At 45.1% G+C, this 22,897-nt stretch overlaps 1 protein-coding gene across 5 annotated transcripts; it reads right to left on the reverse strand.

The window, feature by feature from the left end:
- Positions 1 to 850: 850 nt before the first annotated feature.
- Positions 851 to 22,007, reverse strand: LOC133500922 (chondroitin sulfate proteoglycan 5-like). 5 transcript variants are annotated; one of them, XM_061820199.1, is made up of 7 exons: positions 21,719 to 22,007; positions 16,645 to 17,527; positions 13,431 to 13,619; positions 9,366 to 9,441; positions 5,088 to 5,144; positions 3,084 to 3,173; positions 1,463 to 1,556 (listed from the first exon to the last, which is right to left on the reverse strand). In XM_061820199.1, exons 1-6 carry the CDS (start codon positions 21,915 to 21,917, stop codon positions 3,087 to 3,089), a joined length of 1,491 nt encoding a protein of 496 aa, XP_061676183.1. In that variant the 5' UTR covers positions 21,918 to 22,007; the 3' UTR covers positions 1,463 to 1,556; positions 3,084 to 3,086. The 5 variants fall into 5 exon arrangements, with proteins under 5 accessions (XP_061676180.1, XP_061676182.1, XP_061676179.1 ...); XM_061820196.1 differs by lacking the exon at positions 3,084 to 3,173 and having other exon boundaries at positions 851 to 1,556; XM_061820198.1 differs by lacking the exons at positions 3,084 to 3,173; positions 5,088 to 5,144 and having other exon boundaries at positions 851 to 1,556.
- Between the last annotated feature and the right edge of the window lie 890 nt (positions 22,008 to 22,897).

A 22,897-nucleotide genomic window follows, 5' to 3' on the forward strand; every position in this document is an offset into this window, starting at 1 on the left:
GCCCCCTTGTGGTCATTAGAAAAAAATGCACAAATTAGCCGCTTCACTGCATAAACGGCAGGGTTGAAAGCATATGAAAAAAGTCGCGGCTTATAGGCCAGGAATTACGGTACTTGCAGTTTCCCTCAAAGGGCCGTTATGGCTACGAACGATGAAAATCTTTAACTGCCTCATCATATCTAAACATTAAAATTTATGAACTAATTTTGGAATCAAAAATCAAGGGTAATGGGTTTCTCCAACTATTGTTGTTTGGTAACACTAAAATGCTTGTAATTTCTCAATGTTATTATTTTTGCCAGGACAGTTTGAAATTTTGGTACAGATTTCACCAAAAAAAAAATCACAGAAGTTGATACACATGATTTGCCTCCACGGGCCACATAAAATCATGCGGCAAACCGGAGCTGGACCCCGGGCCTTGAGTTTGACACCTGTGATGTAAAGGATGAAGATATCTTCATGAAACACACACAACGAGCATAATATCGCGCATGGTCATGTAGTACATCTAACGTTCTGTATTGTCGTGGACCATCATGTAATAATGTCACGAAATTTTTGTAACTGTGTAACGATATGTTTATGACACATGTGACGACAGTAACAAGAAATAACTGTCAAAAACATTGTGTAACACCATGTAACTATATATTACATGCAGTAACATAATGTAATGTGTATGGGTAACATTGTGTAATGCGTATGATTCATGTTATCCAAGTACAGTAATGCTATATTACACACGTATAATGTCGCCGATTGCCATGTGGCGACTCGCATCATTTGGAGGGGAAAAGAGGGCCGAGCAGAGGTCATGTTAAAAAGGTTTTATTTCAACAAGTGTCGGAATCTTGTTTGTTGTTCTCGTTGGTTGAAAGAGTAGAAAATAAAAACAGTAAAAGTACATCAAAGGATTAGAAATCACAGCAAAGAAAACAAGACACGTCGTGTTTGAAGTCGATCCATCGATCTGATTTGTTTGCAATATTTATAGACACTCACTGGATTAGTCAACAAACACCAAAACCTCTCAGTAGCTTCTTTTTTTTTTTTTTTTTTAACCACGTTTACACACGCTGGAATTCCGGAATTTTCTTTTTTACAAAATACAACGATGCAGGCAGGGAAGTGTTTGTGAGTGTGTGTGTGTGTGTGTGTGTGTGTGTGTGTGTGTGTGTATACACGTGAACGGTGGAAGAGGTAAGGGGCGGTCTAGTGACAGCAACAAAGTGGTGACGGGATGATGAATTTGGGTGTGGGGGCGGGGCATGATGGCAGTGTCGGCTTGGCTGCTCGGCGAACCCGTGTGGTGGAGGACGGCGTGGCGGGCGCGGGTTGGGTCAGCGGGCAGCGGTCAGTGTGTCGGTGTGAAAAAGGGCATTTTTCTTTCACATCATGTTGTTCTGCAGGGAGTTGACCTCCGAGTCGTCGTCGCCCAGCAGCTTGTGGTTGTCGTGTTTGGGCGTCAGCGCGTTGTGGATGTTCAGGGCGTCATCTTCCTTGGGGGGGGCCTTCAACGGCTCCTCCAGCTTGTTCTGGGAATTGGGATCATCCTGACCGGTGAGGAGGGAAGGCGGAAGGGTGGAGTTAGCACAGGAAGCGCTGGACCAAATGTCACGTGTGTGTGCGCTCGTCTCTATAAACTGCGTCGATCGTGCAAGCGCGTGTAATATCGTGTAATATCGTGTAGTACCTGTTTTGCTGCGTCATCTGCTATGTCGTGCAACGTTTAAGTCATCTAATAATATCATATAATGCCTGTGACAAAGTAAAACTGCTCTGGCACCTGACGTGTATGTTACATAAATTAGCAATGTGGTAAAAAAATATTGTCCCATATATTGCTTGTAACGTCGTCATGACTTCTGTAATGCGTCACAGCTAATTTCACACAGCATGTACAACTCAATAGATACTTTTCATTGACGTCACGCCGACCACGTGTCTTTTGTTTACAACGCCATTTTGGACGGCAACATCGCGTCTACGTATCATGGCTAGGAAGCGATAAGTGCATACTGTAATGTTTTGTCTACGGTTATCGTTTGATCTTTTATCTTGAAAGTCCTTTGACAAACAAACAATGTACCCAGAGGTGATTGAGGCACTTGTGCTGGAGCAAGGACTGCTTAAAAAGAGAGCTGAAGAGGAAAAGTGCAGTTCTTCCTCCTGCGGATCGGAGATAAAGGACGGGATGTCGGCAATACGTGGACACTGACCGGATACGAAGATCTTCTTCTTCTTTTCCTTTCGGCTTGTTGGTTAAAGAGACCGCGTCGTTTTCACGACCAACTCACCGAGTGCGCGCGAAAAGTTACTCAGCCGGGGGCCGGCAATGACACTCGAAAAAAATGAGTTAGCAAGTTAGTGCAGCTATAGGCTATGGCTAGCGAGGTTAACGTTATCCACCGCAAGCTGGGAAAGCAAAGTTTCACTGCCAAACAATCAAATATCATGATGAAAACGCCATAACACGCTTATAAGCAAACCAATATTCACAAAAAAAAAATCACTAAAAAACTCAAGTTGTGTTGTAGTTTTGCCATCCAGTATGGCGTCGTGAACAAAAGTCATGTGACTCATGACGTCACGTGAAAACTATCTGTTGAATTGTTGTGTAGCAAGTGTAAGGTCACGTAAGGTCATGTCACACATGTCTTGTTGGGGGTCGGGGGGTGGGGGGTCAGTGTCAAGTACCAGGTGTTATGATATCCTGTTGGTAGAAAAGGTGAACTGCGGGAATACAACCCCCCCACACCCCCACCCTTTACCCCTCCGACTTGGAGGCACATGCACATCACATGCAACTTTGCCACCCCTCCCGCCCAACTTTAATACTCACCACCTAGAAAATATTGACCCATGCCCCCCCCCCTCCCGCCACAACACCGGGGTCATATGTGGGTACCACCATCAGAATGATTGAAGGGACGTTTTTTTTGTTTTTTTTTAAATTCAGTATTAGGACCGGCAGCGTCACACTCAAAATCAGACTCACACACGTCTCTCTCTCACACACACACACATATAAAAAGTTTGTGTGATCGTTACGTGTGTGTCGTGACAAAAAGTGGATTTACCAGCTAGATCGTAACTTCGGGCAGGACGTGCGGGTACGTGACTTCCATGGTTACGGGGTACGAGCCTTCTTTCCTCCCGTCAGCGTGAAACTGGAAAACGTTTTGGGGTTTTTGTTTTGGTTTCTTTGGGTTTTGCTGGCGGTGGTGGCGGTGGTGGCGGTGAGGGGGGGGGGCTGGGTTTGGCGGTGGGGTGGGAGGCACAGACTCACGAGGAGTTTCCAGCATTTTTAGGGGTGGGGTGGGGGAACAGAGATAAAAAAAAAAAAAAAAAACAACGTTCTGATGGTGATGATGATGAAGGCACACGCATAATTTGGGCAGACCAACGACTCCCCGAAACCCACCGCCACCCCCATTTTGAACAGGAAAGTCAGACGCTGAAAAAGTTTAATTGGAGCAATAACAACAAAGATACTTATTGATACTTATTATTCCTTATCTTGATGCTTATTTTGGGATGTGGCTGAGACCGCCAAATCGTCAACTTCCTTCTTTCTACTCATTTTCTTAGTTTTTCTTCATTCCTTCAAACTTGCAGCCAAACTTGCTTCATTTTCACATACAGCCACTGATCTAAGAAAAAAAGACTGGATGGCTCATTGGCCACCAAAACCGAAGTCGCCATCCGCCATTTGATACTTCCAAAACAACCATCCTGACCTGGGCAGCGACAGCGATTAGCCGTGTTAATCGGCAGTTTCGTGGCTGTGAGAAAAAAATTCCACAGGTAAGTTAGAAATATTTTCTTTTACATTGTTAAAGTTTGTTTGTAAAGGGTTTTTTAATTTTCTGATGAGCTTAATTCACTTGAACAAAGTTTTGTTTATGTTACGTGTTTACTGACGTTTTTTTTTTTTTTTTCGAAAAAGAGTTGTAAATATTTTCCCAGACTTGATCAGTGGATAAGCAAGAAAACACATTTTCTGTGAATTTTTTTATGCATTTCATATTACAGAACTCTGCAAATTGAATTTGATTTTCAGATGCGAGGAAACAAGTTTAAATTTTCTGTCTGAAATAGGATGTCGCAGAGACAACAAATGAACAATGCGTTTTCTCATTGCGAGTCCTTATTTCCAAAAGTATATCTAACTGATTGACTTAAAATTTTATGTTTTTATGACAAAAAATGTTTAGTTTTCTGCCATGTTATGATGGGAAGGGTTTACAGCATATTTTAGGAAAAGTTAACATGTCACGGAAATCGGGCCCTTGGTTTCTTGGTAGACACGGTGTCTTTCCTTATATGTCTTTCCTTTGCACTTAGCCTTTTTTGGCTTACCAAACTAAATCGAATAAAAAATCCTTCACATTAATTACGTAACTGAAAAAATGTCAAGCTCACACGACCAGTTTTAATTCTACAAGCCAAATTTTGAGAAACCCCCCGCCATAATCCAACCAGTAAACCTTCTCCTCCACGCGTTTCGGGAGTACCAAGATGGCGGCCAGCTGGCTTCAAGCAATTGATATACCGCTCGATGTGTATGCGCTACCCAGTCTTTTTTAAATTTTTAAGTCAGTGGCCAACTTCCTTCTCATTTTCTGCTCACTTCCTGTTCATTTGCTCTCTTATTTCCTTTCCACTTCCTGCTCGTTTATTTTTTGTCTTACTTCACTTATTTCTTCCGGATCTCGTTTCCTACTCAATTTCTTTGCACTGTCTCCTCACTTTTGAAAATGATTTTCTGACTTTCCGCTCACGTTTTAGCAACTCCCTTCTCATTTTCCGCTCCCTCTTGGATCTTTTCCTCTTTCTTACCTCCTTTTTTCCCCCCTGTTTACCTCACTTCCTGATCATTTCCTCCTTACTTTATATGTGGACATAACGATCTATTTATGAAGTCTTTTTATGCGTGCGTGGCGGCGCAGTGACGGACGAGGTGTTGATTGGTTTATTGATTGATTGACAGGTCTATTTGAGAAGGTGTGGGGGGGCGGGGCTAACTGACAGCGTGGCGGGACGAGGTGGGACGGAGGGGCTGGGGGGGTTTATGGTCTTACCTCGCAGTCGGACTCCTCTTTGGTCTTACACTCCCACGTGTATCTGCTCATGGTTTTCTGAGGGGAGGGGGGGTTTTCAAAGGTTACACTCCTCAAAAGGCAGAAAGGCATCGTTGTCATGACGACAGAGAGACAAAAGTGGCAGGCGTTTACAGCCAGAAGGACGAGGCAGACAGGAAGTGATGCTAATGCTACACTAGTTACGTGACTTCGTGTGCTGTGATTAGTTTTTATTACTGCGTAGTATGTTGTGGGACAAATACGGCTTGATTTGTTTCTTTTCATGTCAGTCTTAAACTGTTAACGTGCAACGGCCTTGAAAGATTTTGTGTTAAGTTTTTCAATGCTAAAGGAGTTAGCATAAGTCTCTTTTAATATGTGAAATGAACACGTTTGGCAGAAATGGAGCATTTTCGATTCATCAGATTTTTAGCAGCGTAGTTAAATGTAGCTTTTGTTCAACAAAATTGGGACAATTTGATATTTTTGTGACGTAAAGTGACTTGAAGAGATGCGATGAAGATGAATTTTGGGGTTGTTTTTGCATTATTTTTTTGTGTGTGAACGTTGAAATTGTTTTTGTTTTTTTTTAAGGGGGGGGGTTGCTTTGCAGCAATGGGCTGTTTAGCGGCTGGTACCACTTCTCCCAAAATGCAGGAAAAAAAAAATAGTGTGACACGAATGTAAAATATGCTAACCCATAAGGGTACAATCTGAGTTTGATGATGGTGGAGTTATTGTATTTTTTTGGTGGGGGGGGAATAGAAAAAGAGAGCATGTGCACATTTTTTTTGACTCATCTTTTAATCATATAATGCTGGGCTAATACCATGCCAGCAGCTAACCATTACAATGTTGTTTTTGTGTGCAAGGGTTCAGCTGCGAATAATATTTTTTGTAGTTAGCGGGGACCAAAACTGGAGATGGGCCGAAAAAAAAGGGAATACAAATTCTTAAAAAATGCATTTAAAACAACAAAAAAATATAAGTTGTAGGAACTAACTAGTATGGTTGAGCTTGTTGAATGGCAGCAAAAAAAAAAAAAAAAAAAAAATCCAAATAGAACATGAAAACATGGATTTTGTTTTCTTTGCTGCCTCCTGTGATCCCATCATTCTTGGCTAATGCTAGCCCTAGCAACAGGCCATTAAATCTGATTCTGAATCAGAGAATAAAGTTGTGAAAATCTTTAGTCTGCTTTGAAAAGTTAGCATAGGGAACACAAGTAGCAGTTGGGGTGCGTGGGGGCGTACTACTTCTATCTAAGTGCAGGGAAAAAAACATAAAATAGTTGAGCACTAAACTAATGTTGGCACTCAGCTGTTTACCCACTTAAGGTCGATGGTAAATGGGCTCCATTTATGTAGCACCCTCCACTCCCTGAGAAGGGTTGCGTCAGGAAGGGCATCCGGCGTAAAAATTGTGCCAAACATATATATGCGTTCATCTGAGATGACACGCTGTGGCGACCCCGAAAGGGACAAGCCGAAAGAAACACACAGTTGAGCACTAAACTAAGCTAAGCTAACCCATATGGGTACCAACTAAGCTTGCTGAATGGTGTAAAAAAAAACACCAAATCTATCTTGATAACATGTTAGAATGGCGTCTTTTCTTTGATATTGTGATCACATCCCATAATTATGGGCTAATGTTAGGCTAACAGCTAACAACGCTATTTCAGCAAACAATGCTGGTGTTGTTTTCGTTTGAGAGAGTAAAGTTGTGAAAATGTTCTTTGTTGAGTTTGCTTTGAAAAGTTAGCAGGGAACAAAAGTAGTGACGGGCTGTTAGAGGGTGGTACCACTTCTACCAAAGTGCAGAGCAGACAAAAAGAAAGAAAGAAAGAAAACCCACAGTTGCAGCACAAAGTTAAGCTAACCCATGCGGCTATCCACGGAGCTCGCTGAATGGCGTGAGAAAAAAATATGATTCCAAATAGAACGTGAGAACATGACTTTCTGGTTTTTATTTCCTGACGCCATCCCGCGATCCCGTCATGCTAAGCTAATGCTATGCTAGCAGCTAACCATGCTACTGTTAGTGGACTTTCATAGAGGTTTTGCATCTCAGACGTTTATCCTGATAGATAACCCCCATCCCCGCCCCGCCCCACGTTGGGTGATGTCACCCGGCCCCCATCCCCCCTGTCCCACCCACCCTCAGGATAAACAAGACAGTTTGTTAGCGTAGCAGAGCGGCAGTGGCAGGCATGGCCACCGGGCAGCACATGTCCGGCCATGACTTACCGAGCAGAGAGGTGAACAGAGAGCGCAGGTTGGAAAGAAAGATGGCGGCGGCGGAGAGGAGGGAAGGATGGAGGGAAGGAGCCGGGGCTTCATTGACTGCGTCATCAACATTTTTTGATGCGATGCTAACGGTTTTAAATCAGACATATTCCCATGTGTCTCAATAATACATCGCTTCCATCTCCCCCACGCATCAACAACTAGAGTTATGTTTTTATATTATGAGTCTTGTCGTGGTTAAATTTAATCACCAAGCCAGCAGATTGTACAGTGGTACCTCGGTTTTCGAACGTCTCTGTTTTTGTACAAATCGGTTTTCGAATGAAAATTTCAACATTTTTTTGCTTTGGTTTTCAATTGAAAATCGTACCGACCGCGCGTGACGGAACCAGTTAACGCACACACTCCTCTGCATGTGGACGAGTCCGGTACCGATCATGGCTCCAAAGAAGGCAAGTGGAGCTGCTGGTGCGTAAAACTGTCGACTTCAAGAAGGATTTGCTAGCCGAATACGGATCTGGTGTGCGTGTTTGTGACATTGACGATCAGAACACACGGATGCCCTCAAAGCAAGTGATGTTGCTAAAGGAGGAACCGCGGTGACCAAGTAGAGGCCACGTATCTTGGAGGAAGTCAAAAAGTTGCTTATTATTTTCGTAAATCAGCAGCAGTTAGCTGATGAGGCTGAAGGCAGTGCCGATATCAAAGCTATCTGCGCTAAATGGAACGACATCCATAATTTCGTAGAACTCCATCTCCCTAACAAAGCAGAATGTTGCAACGCACTGCAAAATTTCAATGACGTTGTTGTGAGCCATTTCAGGAAGGTGCTCAAAAGACGGCAGAAACCGTCTACATTAGATTCTTTCTTTGTTAAAAAGGGACGAGTTACCCCGACCGAAGACATTTAAAACTGTTTCTTTGCATTACTTTTTTAATTTTGTTCCATTAACCCTACCTCTAGTTGGAAGTTAAATTTGTTGTACAAGTTACGTACTTTCTGTGGAGATAAAAAAAACAATTTGTCTGCCCCCCCCCCCATCATTATTGCTTGTTTAGAGTTATTCTGCAGTTTTAATTTAAAAAATGTTTACAAGGCTGGGGGCCGAGTCGCTACAGATACGGCAATGCACTCCCAGTCTAGCATACTCTACTACTAAAGCATACTTTTAAGCAAAAATATATATTCTTAAATGATTTGATTCTATAAAGTATTTAAACTATACACATATTTCTCTTATGCAGTTTATTATCAGGAACAGCTAAAAAATGTTTTAAAAACATTTTTTTTTAGGCTTGGAACGCATTATTTCTTTTCTCATTCATTTTAATGGGAAAACGCGCTTCGATTGTGCTCGAGAACCGAGGCACCACTGTACTCGTCAACGAACGTAGCGACGTGGTCACAACTCCCGAACGCACATGTCGAGAACTGAATCGAACGTGTTCTCGTACTTTTGTCGCGGCGATTTCTGGAAGATCAAGATGGATCTTTACATTAATAAGATGGCCTAGGCTGGAAAATGATGCGACTGCTTCTCTGGGCCCGATTTGGACATTTTCACTTGGGAGCGGTTTCGGCATGAATGGATTTTTGTTGTGTTAATTTGAGGGGACATTTAAATATTATATTGTTATACAAGCTGTTCGCTGATTCCTTTGCATGGGAGTAAAGTGTGTCGTCCCGTGAAAAAAAAAAAGGGGGGGTGTGCTCACTTTTGTGAGATACTGTCCACCGACATAAATCAGTTGGATTCATTTCACAGTCAGCCGCCATCCTTCAGGGAAAAGTTGCTTGCGGAGAACCATCCATCCCCCTCCCCCCGCCTCCCCACCCTGGTCTCAGACTCTCTACTTGGGGTACTCATGCCCATGCGTTGGGGGGTGGTGGGAAAAGGGGGAGGAGTCAGATGCAGAAAAAGGGAAGAAGAGAGCGGCGGGAGCACGTTACCTGACAGATAATGTTATCATAGTAAGCCAATGCACGGGCATGGGGGGCGTTAGGAGGGGTGTCGCACAGTTTCCTTACGTTTGGGTGGGAGCCCTCAGCGATGGTGGACAGCGAGAAATTATCATTGTGAGCCTCCGACGTGGGCCGGTACTTACTGCAGGGTGACACACACCAACCAGGAAGAAGAAGAAGGAGAAGAAGAAGGAGGAAAGAGCAAGAAAGAAGAAGCAAACTTTTCATCCGTGATGCAAACATCAACATTCAAAGAACCGCTAATGCATCAAACCAGGGCTGGCCCCGAGCCTCCCCGAGCCCCTGAAGCAAAACCGGACTTTTTAGGGCACCCCTCGTCCTTACAACAATAGTGACTATCGATCATTCATTGTTGAATTTCCCCTTGCGAGATGGTGATGATGCGTATAATAATAATAATAATGATACGGTACAGTGATATACAAGTTTAAGTCATTCCGTGACCACACTCGTATCTTCCTCCATTGAAATTAACGGGACTGCCATTAAGCCTTTCTGCCCCCCTCGCAAAAAAAAAAATATATTTTTAATAGTCTTACAATTATTAAATAAAATCCCAATAATTAAACAATTTTTGCATCATGATTGAATGTTACAATTCAGTTCCTCGCACGGTTCCTTCCGATGTTTCTCTCTTGGCCACTGGAGGGCGGTATACTACATACAGACGCAAGTGTCACCACTACTATCAGGTAGTGAGAGTCATCACTGCTGTACTCCATACTGTAATTTCGTTTTTGCAGATGATGAAAAATATACTGCTGCGAGTAATGCAATGTCTACATGTGTTGCTACAGCATTTGTATTCAACCATTCAACTTGAACTTTTGAATTAATTATAATTTAATCTTTAAAGAGGATTAAAGTCCATGTTTAAACAAAGTGTTGTTGATTGGGGTACATGGCGTAAAAAGTTAGAGAACTACAGATCTAAGACTAAAACTGCAACAGCAAGAACAAAAAACTTGGATGGATAAAAATCTGATCAAATGTGCAAAAAATACTATTAAATGAAAATAATAAAATGTCAAAGAAATCATGAAGGGAAAAAAAAGACAAATGAGGGTGTGTGTTGTCGTGAACCAGGCTAAAGTCAAATCCGTCGGAACGAGGGGTGTAACAATTCAACCGTTACGTCAACGTATCGATTTGTTGGCCTACGATCCAACCGGATCGATCTGAGGCCGGCCAGTTAGCCTTCCCAATGAAAAGATATTGATTTAAATCGTTTTCAAAGCTAAAAGCTAAGGAAATAGCGCACAGCAGTATTTGTGTGGAGGCGTGTCCGTACATAGCTTCATTCTTCAGTTAGCGATTGGAGCATGTGCGTGTTTTGCGAAAGACATCGTCGTGTCTGGTGGACGGCGGATGAGAAGGTGGCGAGAAACGATCGACATGGAAGTGTGTGTGTGCGTGTGTGGCGGGCCTGGCCGCGCACGTCGCATCTTGCTTCCAAACTCGCTATCTTAGCCTGGCTGGTTAGCAGCTAACGCAGTGACGCGTTTGTGATCAGTACATCGCTCGGCAGAGTTCAAGGATCAGTGTAAAATCTTGATGTGAGTGTCAAATCTTTATACTCAATGACCATAATTACGATTCCCTTATGAGAAAATCTAGGAAAGGGGGGTGGGGGTGGGTGGTCGTCCTCGAATCGAATAGACAACCACGAATCATGATGAATTGAATCGCTGCAATCGTTCCTTAAGCTTTTATGAAGTATAATAGTATGATCGTGTTGATACTTGATTTCAATTAACTTCAAATTATGATTTTTGTTAACTGCCTTCTCAGATATTCCCTTCGGACATCTTTACTTCCTTGTTAGCGCCTTATTTGTTGCTCACGATCGTCATCTTTTGTGCCTACTTCCTCCTCACGTCTCGTTTCCTGCTTTCTTCCTCTTCCCCCTCCCTTCTCATTGTCATCCTTACTCTTCCGTTTCATTTCTCACTTCACCCTCCCTTTGCTATTCCTTCATTACATCTTTTTCACTTCTCGTTTCCTCCCCTCTTCCTTCCTTCTCGTTTCCTTCTCCTTCCTTCCTTCCTTCCTGCGTCTTTTTTCATGCTTACTGATTCCTCAATTCCTCTTCCTTCCATCCTGTTTTCATCTCACTCCCTTCTTCCTTCATGACTTCTTTTCATTTTTGCTTCCGGCTCATCACTTCCTTTTCCCTTTCCCCTTCTTTTCCGCTTCCTTGTCACTTATTCTGCGTCCTAGTTTTTACTGCCTTCCGACTTCCATCTTCCTTCCTGCCTCCTTTCTTCTGACTTCCTCCTGCTTCCTTCCTTCATGCGTCCATCTTACTTCCTCCCCCCCTCCCTTCCTTCACCTCCCCCTTATTTCTTCCCCCAACGCCTCCATCTTCCCCTTCCTCCTCGTCTTCTTCCGACACTGGATGAGGTTGTCGTCTCTCCATCCGCCCCCCCGCATCCCCCCCTCCCTCCCTCTCTCCCTCAAGTTGCACAGATGCATGTAGGTCAGCCCCACCTCCCCCCCTCCGCCCCCACACTCCCTGCCCTAGTTTTCAGCTGGATGCGGCGAAGCCATGACATCATCTTTTCTCTTTGTCAAAACGTCTCCTGGCTAACGGCGTCTCCTCGCCATTTTGGCGTTCATCATCATCATCATCATGCTATCCCCCCATTGCGTCCCCCCTCCCCTCCTTACCCCCGATACCCCCCTCCCAGTGCTCTAAAAATATCCCCCCTAGCGTGGGAGCTGGCGTCGGCGACCGGGCGCTCCGTCGCTGCACATTTGCATGTTTGATTCCAGTGAGCTGTCGCCTGGTCGCCATGGAGACGGCTGTTAAAACACTTGGCCGAGCATCTGCCTCCGCCTCCAAAGAAGCCCCCCCCCCCGCCACAAACTCCCCAATCTCACCATCACCTCACTGCATTTTACATTCAGTCCACCTCCTCCCCCGTCCTTCCTCTTCCTCACCTCGCCATCTTCCTCCCATATCTCACCAACATGAATTAGGAAAAGACGCCATTTTAGCACTTGGACCGCATCCTACACTTATAGTAAACATAAAATGCATCAAGATGGACGCCTTGTTCCATTTATTCTTTGGCAATAATGTTAAACTGCATAAAGTGAACTTGCAGTCGTCGGAAGTTCACGTACTTTGTTATTGCATTTAAGTAGATTTTTCAGGTAGCCTTTTTATACGCCAGCCTTTGTTTTTCTAATTTTTTTTACTTTTAATCCTTACATTCTAATCTGCATCCAAGTAAAGTGTATTCTTTAAGTGTATCGCAACCGTATTAGCATAACATTTTATGTTACATGGTTCACAAAATCAGTAAATCACACAGTTGAACAGCATGAACGTCAAGCTAATGCTAGCTAGCGCTGAAACAATACATGTAACATGTTAAAGGGGAATTCCGGTGGTTTTCATTAACAATGTGTCCAATAGTTCATGTAATATGTACTCCATCTTGCCCGGCTGGGAGCGAGCTCACGGGTCCGCCGCTTGGTGGCATTATTTACAGCCACAGGTTCAAATCTGTATGAAAGTATTCCTCCATATTCCCGATCAACCGATACTGCTATTTCTTCATCAGATGAGGATAAATCAGAGAAATCAACGCCGGGCATAAATGGTGTCCCGTGTAATCGAGCCTTTGTTGCGGCACGTAACACGTCACATCCGCGCCCGTAGGTCACGTGACTCGAGAAAATGGCGGCGCATCTGAAAATTTGTAATTGTCGCTAAAAATCTGAAAACCTTATTAAATGAGAGAGGATTTAACATCACACCGTCAAGATAGAGTACATATTACATGATCTATTGGATACATTGTTAATGCAAACCACCGGAATTCCCCTTTAAGGGATTTTATTTTTCTTATGAGTTTAATATTAAAGTATTAAAGCAAACATTTAGTGTCGGCCATTAGGTAAAAGGCATGAAACCCTAAAATGAAAAAGGAGTTAGCCCACTTTTGTTCTCAGCAGGTTACCTATTTTGAGGCGAACGTGAATTATGGATGGTTTTTCAATATTTGCGTCTGGTCTTGGTTTCCCCCCCCCCCCCTCCCCTCTAAAAGTTTGGATTCCCAAGTGTTTTGGCTTCACTTGACGTCAAGATGGCCGCCTCACCTGCGTCTGCGCAGCTTCTTATTCTCTGTCTTGAGTACGTGGAGCTTCTTGGCGAAGCAGACCACCATCATGAAGAGCAGCAGGACCACCACGGCCGAGGCCCCCACCGCCAGGCACATGACCTGGAACTCCGTCACCACCGCCTCGCAGCGGGCGCCCTTGTGCCAGATGTAGTCTTGAACGTTGCACCTGAAGGAGACAACGGACGGCCGTTAACGCAACCTCGGCGCCGCCGTGTTACCGTGATGACGTTACACTGACTCTTCGTGTCATCAGGGTGTTTTACCATGTCATGTTTCATGTTAAACCGACATCACGTTACATCGACGGCGACCTGTTATGCGTGTTGCATGGTCTTTGAGTTAGTTACCATGACGACACACTGAAGTGCGTGGTCATATATGTGTCAATGAGAGCGTGAACGCAGTCGCTGACAAAGGAGGTTTATGTAAGAGAGTGGTGATGGGGGGGGGAGTTCGCAAAGTAGAGAGTGAGGAGAGAAGGGGGGTGGGGATGTGCTGGTTGTCATGGCAACTCAGCCCGAGCAGCCGAATCTTTCTCATTCCATCACACGCTGAAAAAAAAATACTTTTGACATTTTTCTTCCACTTCATCTCCGCCCCTCAGGCCATCTCGCTGCTGCCCCCTCCCGCCCGCCCCAACCTCTCATCTGCTGCCCCCCCCCCCCCTTGCCCCACCCTGTTGACACCACGACATTAATTCAGACTGTAAAAAATACACTCGTGCTTCGAAAAAAGAGTGACTGTCGCCTTAAAATGAAGGCATATCTTTTTTTTGGGGGGGGGGGATCAAACACACCCTGCGGAACTTTCTGCGTGGGTGTGCGCGTGCGCGCGTGTGTCTGTGTGTGTGTCGTCAGTGGAACATGTCAGAAATCTTTGGCAAAAACACGGTGCGTGTGTGTGTGTGTGTGTGTGTGTGTCTTTTGTTGGAGCCTCGCTGGCAGTCGTAATTCTCCTGTGTCTTTGACCCATGACCTCATTGACTGGAAGTGAAGCCTGACACACAAACACGCACGCACAAGCGGCAACAGCGTACGCATGAGTGTCCGTCGGCGCAGATGGTTTCGTTATTGCGACTGCGTTCCTGCGAAACGTAAAAGGGATACACACTCCATGCAAAACTTAATTATATCAAGATGCAGGACACACACACGCGAGCACGCTGGCAGCGTTGAAAAGTTGTGACTCATTGAGTTTGTGCTCCACCTCGGAGTGTTTCTCATCTGTTGACGTTTTCTTCCTCTTGTCTTTCTCAAGTGAAATGTGTCGCTTCGGCGGCTCTTCTGTGAACGAATCACGCGCGTTTGCAAACGGTCAGTACATGAATCTAACATGGATGATGTCACGTATATTGTATGCGTGATGTCAGATGTGTGTGGTGTCACCTGCATTTATGATGTCACGGGGACAACGTTGCATATATTTAAAGGATTTGACATGAGGTCAGGTGGATGTACAGCGCGTAAGTGTTAAATTTTTTGTTACGTGCGTGAAGTCACACACGTGTTATGTGTATGATGTCACAAGAAGCGAACCCCCGTTCATCGAGAGAGATAATTTCCAGACCCACCCGTGCAGGAGTTTGACGCATTCCTGCAACCCGTTCTCCGAAATCTGGGACAAAGACAAATGTAGATGTATTCTGCTCGTAATAGGCGGAGAAATTTGTTAGAATATTACAGGACATGTATGAGGGCAGCAGAACTGCAGTGAGTTAGAAGAATTTAAGGTGGAGGTGGGACAGCATCAGGGATCCGTGCTGAGCCCCTTCCTGTTTGCGAAAGTAATGGATAGGCTGACAGAAGAGGTTAGACTGGAATCCCCTTGGACCATGATGTTTGCAGATGATTTTGTGAAAGCAGGGAACAGGCGGAGGAACAGTTAGAAAGATGGAAGTACGCCCTGGAAAGGAGAGGAATGAAGATTAGCCGAAGTAAAACAGAATATACTTCGAGGCGGAAGAGTGAGGTTCCAGGGAGAAGAGATAGCGAGGGTGGACGACTTCAAATACTTGGGGTCAACAATACAGGGAAGTGAAGAAACGGGTCCAAACGGGGTGGAAAAGTTGGCGGAAGGTGTCTGGTGTTCTATGCGACAGAAGAGTCCCCGCTAGGATGAAGGGCAACGTTTATAAAACAGTGGTGAGGCCGGCCATGATGTACGGATTAGAGACAGTGGCACTGAAGAAACAACAGGAAGCAGAAATGGAAGTGGCAGAAATGAAGATGTTGAGGTTCTCGCTCGGAGTGACCAGGTTGGATAGGATCAGAAATGAGCTCATTAGAGGGACAGCCAAAGTTGGATGTTTTGGAGACAAGGTTAGAGAGAGCAGACTTTGATGGTTTGGACATGTCCAGAATCCAGAGGCGAGAGAGTGAGTATATTGGTAGAAGGGTGCTGAGGATGGAGCTTCCAGGCAAAAGAGCGAGAGGAAGACCAAAGAAAAGGTTGATGGATGTTGTGAGGGAGGACATGAGGACAGTGGGTGTTATAGAGGAGGATGCACGAGATAGGCTTAGATGGAAAAAGATGACATGTTGTGGGGACCCCTAACGGGACAAGCCGAAAGGAAAAGAAGAAATAAGCAGTCTCATCTGGGACCAAAGGAACAATTCTCGGGAATGGAATTATTGGGAACCGATCTCCCACATATTGATTTCAATGCCTCATTTACTGTACTTTTGTCATGAACCAATGGTGCGGGGGTGGACCCAAATGCAGGACTTTGAGGCAGAGGCATTGTGTTCAATGTAGTTTATTCCGGAAACTGGGTCATACACGGTGTAGCAGTCTGACAAGGCAGAGGCACAAAAACGCGAGGCTTGGCGGGATCCAAAAGACATACAGCAAGAGTTCGATGACTCTGAAGCAAACTAACTAACTCAACAGGACAGGATCCAAAAAAGGGGCACAGAATTGCTAAACTTACGTGTTGAAGCGGAGAGTCCCACAGGCAGTGAATGCAACTCAGTAACGCAAGGCAACGAACTGGCAAATGCCAGTGACAAAAACTTCAACTGAAATGCCCGTCTAATTACAGTCCCCATGCGAAACAGCTGTGAGCGGTGACATGTGGCCTGGCCACACCCCTCTTAGCAGTGGCCAAGCCTTGCTCATGACAACTTTATACTCTACGTGACAAATATAGAGTATTGTAAGTAGTTACTTGGAATGTCAGGTATGTGTGTTACCTGCAGAATGTTCCAGAGTCCTCCAGCAGGTAACACTGTCCTCCATTGTAGCAGAAGTTGGGGTCGAAGTCACAAGGGGAGCGACAAGTGGCGTTGATCATCTGATAGCCGGGGCGACAGCCGCCCATTCCGTCAGAGCCGTCCACGGGGGCGGGGGCGGGGGCCGGGGGCCCGCGCCTCGGCCCGTTCGGCAGGAAGGAGGCGGGGCGAGCCGGAGAGCCACCATTGTCGGTGGTGGTGTCGGGGTACTTGTCGGCGGTGGGCGACCCCCCTTCATCGTACGGGGTCAGGTAGTCGTAGCTGTCAGGCATGGCCCAGGACGTCGGGTCGCCACCCTGGAGCTCGTGGGCCAGGGATGAGGTGGGACGGGGACCTAAGTCCAGGTTACGTCCACGGGAGGCGGGATCGAAAAAGTCCACGTGGAGGATGTCGGGGTGGGCGGCGTTGGTGGCGGGCGGCGCCGGGGCCGCGGTGGACGGTCGGTCGAGGTCAAACACGGCTGTGTCTTTGGTGTGGATCCACGGCGGCTCGCTACGCGACACAGGCTCCGCCTCCTCCGTGACATCGGGTGGGAGACGGTTGCCAGGCAACAGGAGCTCCGCCTCGACCGAATCGGGGCTGATCTCGGATGGCGAGAGGGTGCCGCCCACATCGGGCACCGCAGCTTCACCGAACATGCCGCTGCTCAGCTCCTGCTCCTCGGCGCCGCCGCCGTCGCGGGCCACGCGGCCCGCCCTGGGCGTCACAGTGTTGATGGAACCACCGGGGCCGGTTCCCATGGTGACCGCGTGGCTAACATCAGTCGGAGCGTCCTGATCACTTTGCGCGGCGGTCCCGTTGAGGGCGGCGGTCAGCTCGGTGGTGTTGGTCGCTATGACGACTCCTGCAAACACGCAAAAAATAGGAGGTGAACGCAAAAAACACACCCACGCGGGCGCAAACACTCCGGAATGACACGGGTGACATCATTTGACACGTGAGGCATTAACGGGTGGATAAAAGGAGTAGTTGACTAATGCACTCCAATACTCGACAGTACGGATTAAGGATTATTAAGGAAACCATCATCAGCTTCAACACACACAGGCAGAAAATATTATACATATCAATCTGAAATATTTTTGATGCGGTGGAAACGAGAATGTCGCCAACACGCATCATGATAAAACATTTACTTTTATTCATTTTTTATTTTTTTATGGCAGCCGCACAGATGCCGCAGCGTTCCTCCGTCCAGCGGGATCAGCAGCATCTGTTGCCATGGAAACCCATCCTTCACTTATTAACACGCACAAACACACACAGAGCTTAACGTCTGCTTTGTTGTCATCTTTCAGGTTGCCAATAAGGTCATTCATGGGTCAAACACACACACACACACACAAGACAATGAATTGTAATATTTGCTTCTGCTATACTGATACAATCTCCACATTTTGTATTACTTGTCAGTACTGTACAGCAAGATATGAAACTTCAAAAAATTGGCGTACCAATACTACGTCGGAAGGTAGAATGCATTCGCTAAGCGAGTAATTTTGTGCTGTTATATTAATACAGTATCATTAGTATGAATGATATCATAAACAGCAACATTTGATGTCATGGTATCGATAGTGTCCTGTAAGAATTTATCAAATGATATAAAACATCGTAGTACATTCAACACTAGAATATTAATAAGTTACGCTAGGATATAGGACACAATAGGCGATAATATATATATATATAGAGATCATTTACATTTGCTAAGGTGGGGAAAGTAATGCCTGTTTTTCTCAATGTCATTATGTTACAAAAGTATTCAAAAAGTATTGAGTATTGTTGTACAAGAGTGGTTCCAACACTCAGAGACAAATATTTTGTGTGTTTTTGACAAACATGGAAAATAAACATGATCCTGATTCTGAGTAGAGGACTGTTACTTTACAGTCATATGAACCAAGTAAAAGTATAAAGTAGTCCTCCAAAGAAAACATTGAAGTATTCAGCAAAACAAACATACTCGGAATGAGTAACTTTAGATTTTTTTTTTTAAGTGAAAGCATGAGCGACAACTATTGTAGATAAAAATATTTAAAAAGGCAAATTTGAGGTATTTATTGCAAAGTAATGGAGTAAAAGTACAATTTCTTCTTGACAAAAATACACAAGTAAATACTATACCAGAAGACATACAGTACAATATGTTATAACAATAGTGATATATGACGGTAGTGGATCAATACTGTAATTTTCAGAGGAAAAGATGTGAAAGATCAAAATATCAATAACTAATGCTGTATCGATATTGTACAGTAAGGCATCAATATTTAAGGGCAATGTATAAATGCTGCATTGCAATAAATAATTATGATACATCATAATAATTCTAATATTTGCTGCTGGTGATTGTAACGTAATGACATGATGAATTACGATATCCATATTTGATGTGGATGTATCAATATGTACCATGACTTTTCAGTTTTGATTACGTTTAAGTACTAACCTTTTTTTTCCTCCACGTCACTTGAGCAGCGGCATGTCATAACTCAAATTTTAGTTGGCAAAAAAATTACGTTAGAGCACTCATAACTCAATAAGTATGATTGAACCGATAAGCAGCCTGTGTTATTATTATTTTTTATTATTATTTGCCTGGCAGGTAACAAGGTCGCTACCTGCGCGCGGCTCCATCGCAACTGCGCACAGCTCGCAAAGCGAGAGGCAGTTTCCACGGCAACGGCCCGCTTCCTGCGGCGGGATGCGGATACGGCGGCTCTGAGTTCATCGGGTTCCTTTGCGGCGCAACAAGAAGAAAGAAGAGGAGGAGGAGGAGGAGGAGGAGGAGGAGGAGGAGGCGGCGAGTGGCGGCAGGTGTGGGAATGGTGCCGCCATTTGGGCTCACGCACACACCTGAACGACGCGCTCCGACTTTTGAGTCGTGGCCGTTAGCATGCGGTCAATGAACGACCCAAGGTAGCTTAGCATTAGCTTAAATCACACAAGCTTTTTAGTGCTAATCCATTACATGTGCGCACACACAAGCACAAGTACATGCATACTACATGTACTTAAGTGAAAGTTTGTCATGAATAAAAGGTTGCTGTGGGGTCACTATACTGTAGTTTCATCATACTAAGTCGCTCAATGAGTCACTTCCTAACCCAGATACTATATCACTTCCATAGTCACACACTAAATCAGTGACTTGAAATTATATTCTAAATACATGTATTGACTCACGTACTCAGTAACTTACTTGGTCACTTACTGAGTCATGTACTAAGTCATTGAGTCAAATAATGAGATACTTATTAAATCATATTTTGCATTACATTGCAATTCACTTAGTCAAATTCGTTTTTTCTCGTGGGCCACATTGTTGTTCCGGTTTCCCTCAGAGAGCCGTTACGACTGTGGAACAAAAATATGTAAACACCTCATCATATTTACATTAATTTATGAACTAGTTTTGGAGTCAAAAATCAAGGGTAATGTGTTTTTCAACTATTCACGTTTGGTAACCCAAAAATACTTGTAATATCTCTACTTTATCATTCATGATATATGAAATTTTTAAATTTTGGTACAGATTTTCAGAAGACTCATGGAAATTGACACTAGATTTGGCTTTGCGGGCCACATAAAATTATGTGGCCGGCCAAATCTGGCACCCGGGCCTTGAGTTTGACACCTGTGACTTCATGGATCACAATATAAACAACTTCCTGAGTCACCTACTAAGTCAATTCCCGAGTCACAAAATCAGTTGCTGAGTCACATACTCATTCAATTATTTAGTCACACAGTAAATCCATTACTGAGTCAGTCACATACTCAATTACAGACTAAATCACAGACCGAGTCGTTTAATGAATCACAAACTGAGTTACACACGAAAGTATTTAGTGAGCTCCTGACTGATCACGTAAGAAATGACTTCCTCAATCACATACTAAGTCAGTAATTACGTTAGATTCTAAGTCACTTAGTGTGTTGTGTACTCAGACACATATTGACTCACATACAGTTACTTACTCGGGCACTTACAGAGTCACATACTAAATCACAGCTACTGACTGAGTTATATATTGCGCGACATACTAAAAGACTTCACCAATCACATACAGGATCACATTAGAAACCACTTCCTGAGTCACCTACCAAGTCACTTACTGAGTCACATTCTAAATCAGTTTCTGAGTCACGTAATCATTCAAATATTGAGTCACAGAGTTAATCACCCACTGAGTCACTGACCAATTTACTCATCACATACTCAATTACAGACCAAGTCACAGACTGAGTCACATACTAAATCGCCTGTTGTGTCAGTTTCTGTGTCAATGGCGGAGTCACTGAGTCACATAGTAAACTACTTATGCAAGACTTGAGTCAAATACTAAGTCACTTACCTGAATCATTTATTGACACTCACTAAAGAGTCATATAATTAGTCACTTCCGCACTCACAGACAAAGTGACTCACATATTAAGACACTGAATCACATCACGTGTCACTTTCTGACTCGTTTAGAGGCTCAAATCGTAACCGGTACCTCTTTTTTTTTTTTTTTTTAAATAGCAATAAACAAGCTCAGCGTGCTGTAGATGTCTGGCTCTCGTGCACGCGCCTGTGGGTATTTGACGTGCGCGCGACCCAGCTGGCAGACAAAGAGACCGTCGCCGTGTTTTTGTGTGTCAGAATGTCCGCGCGCGCGTGCGTGCGTGCGTCTACGCGCGCGCCCCCCGTCTTCCCCTCATGCATAATTCATGGGCACATTAATCTGCGCCTCTCTTCTTTGTGAGGTGCGCGTGCACGCCGACACCCATCTGCGTCCCGTGGCCGCCGGCTGGCAGCCCCGCGCGTGCGTGCGTGCGTGCGTGCACGCTGCGCTGACCTGATTTCAAGTGTACTAAGAAGTGAACATCTGCCTCGTCACGTGCCCACGTTTGTGCATGACAGACGTCAGAGGCGCGCGCTCGCCCGTACGCGCGCGTCAGCTGCTTGTCAGGGCCGCGTCCACGTTGACAAGCGGCTGACGTGCGCGCGCGGGGCCTCCAGCGGCGCGCACGCTGGTCTCCTTACCGTGCACAGAGATGAAGTGCAACAGCAGCAGCAGGGGCGGGAGCGCGCGTGCCATCCGCGTACGTCCGCAGCCGGCCGTGCACGAGCTCGTCTCCATGCTCGGCGTGCACGCGCAATCCACAGCACAGGAACGTGTGGGTGAAGAAGAAAAAGAAGAAGAAATAGAAAAGGTAGAGGAGTCTTCTTCACCCGGCAGCATCGCCCCTCGGTTCGCTTCGGTCGGGCTCACGGCTCCATCGCCTTCAGCCGCGGGCGGTTCAGGGACTTGATGCTGTCCGGTTCGGCTCGGCTCGCTCACGGTGGCGGGAATGAAAGTAGAAGACAAGCAGAGAGAGAGAGAGAGAGAGAGAGAGGGGGGGGGGGGGGGAGTGAGAGAGAGCAGGAGAGGCAGGGCGGAGAGGAAAGGGGACGATTGGGGGTGGGTGGGGTGGGGTGGGGGGTGGGGGCCCTCTGGTCCCCTCTTCCTCCTCCTGCCCCACCTCCTTTCATCCTCCCTCCTCCCCTCATCAAAACTTCCCAAACATGAGTGACAGCTCCATCATCACTGCCAGTCTCAGATGTTTTTTTTTTTTTTTTCCCACCCTTTTGCTGTTTTTGTGCTCAGGCCAAAGCCATGATCCGAGTAAAAGTAATGCTTTGGCGCCACACAACATAGACCAAAACTACACGAAACTGCGCTATACAAAACTGCTAACTTGATGCGTTGATGCTGCAGTCATTAGAACCTGTAAAGCAACAGGTATTTGAATACAATATTATGCAGCAGCACATGTAGACAGACAATATAACAGTATATTCTTTATCCTATGTGGAAATGGAATAATTTCACTGTAGTCTAGTTAACAGTTCTGTTTTCTCCATCCATCCATTCATCCATTTTCTTTGCTGTTTATCCTCACGAGGGCATGCAACAAGAGGGAGTTCAAAATTGCGCAATTAAACAATGCTAAACGCTGACTTATATTCTGAAACGCCATAGACGGGATAACCAAGAGTAGCACAAACGTTTCTGTAACTGTATACCTCCAAATAATTGCTACTTCAACACACACACAGACACACACACACACACGAAGTAGCAACACATACAAACAGTACTCTTTGGCATATATTCCATTCATTTTCTTCACCGCTTATCCTCACCAGGGTCACGGGGAGTGCTGGAGCCTATCCCAGCTG

The sequence above is a fragment of the Syngnathoides biaculeatus genome, chromosome 5 (assembly GCF_019802595.1).
Source record: "Syngnathoides biaculeatus isolate LvHL_M chromosome 5, ASM1980259v1, whole genome shotgun sequence".
Lineage (NCBI taxonomy): Eukaryota > Metazoa > Chordata > Actinopteri > Syngnathiformes > Syngnathidae > Syngnathoides > Syngnathoides biaculeatus.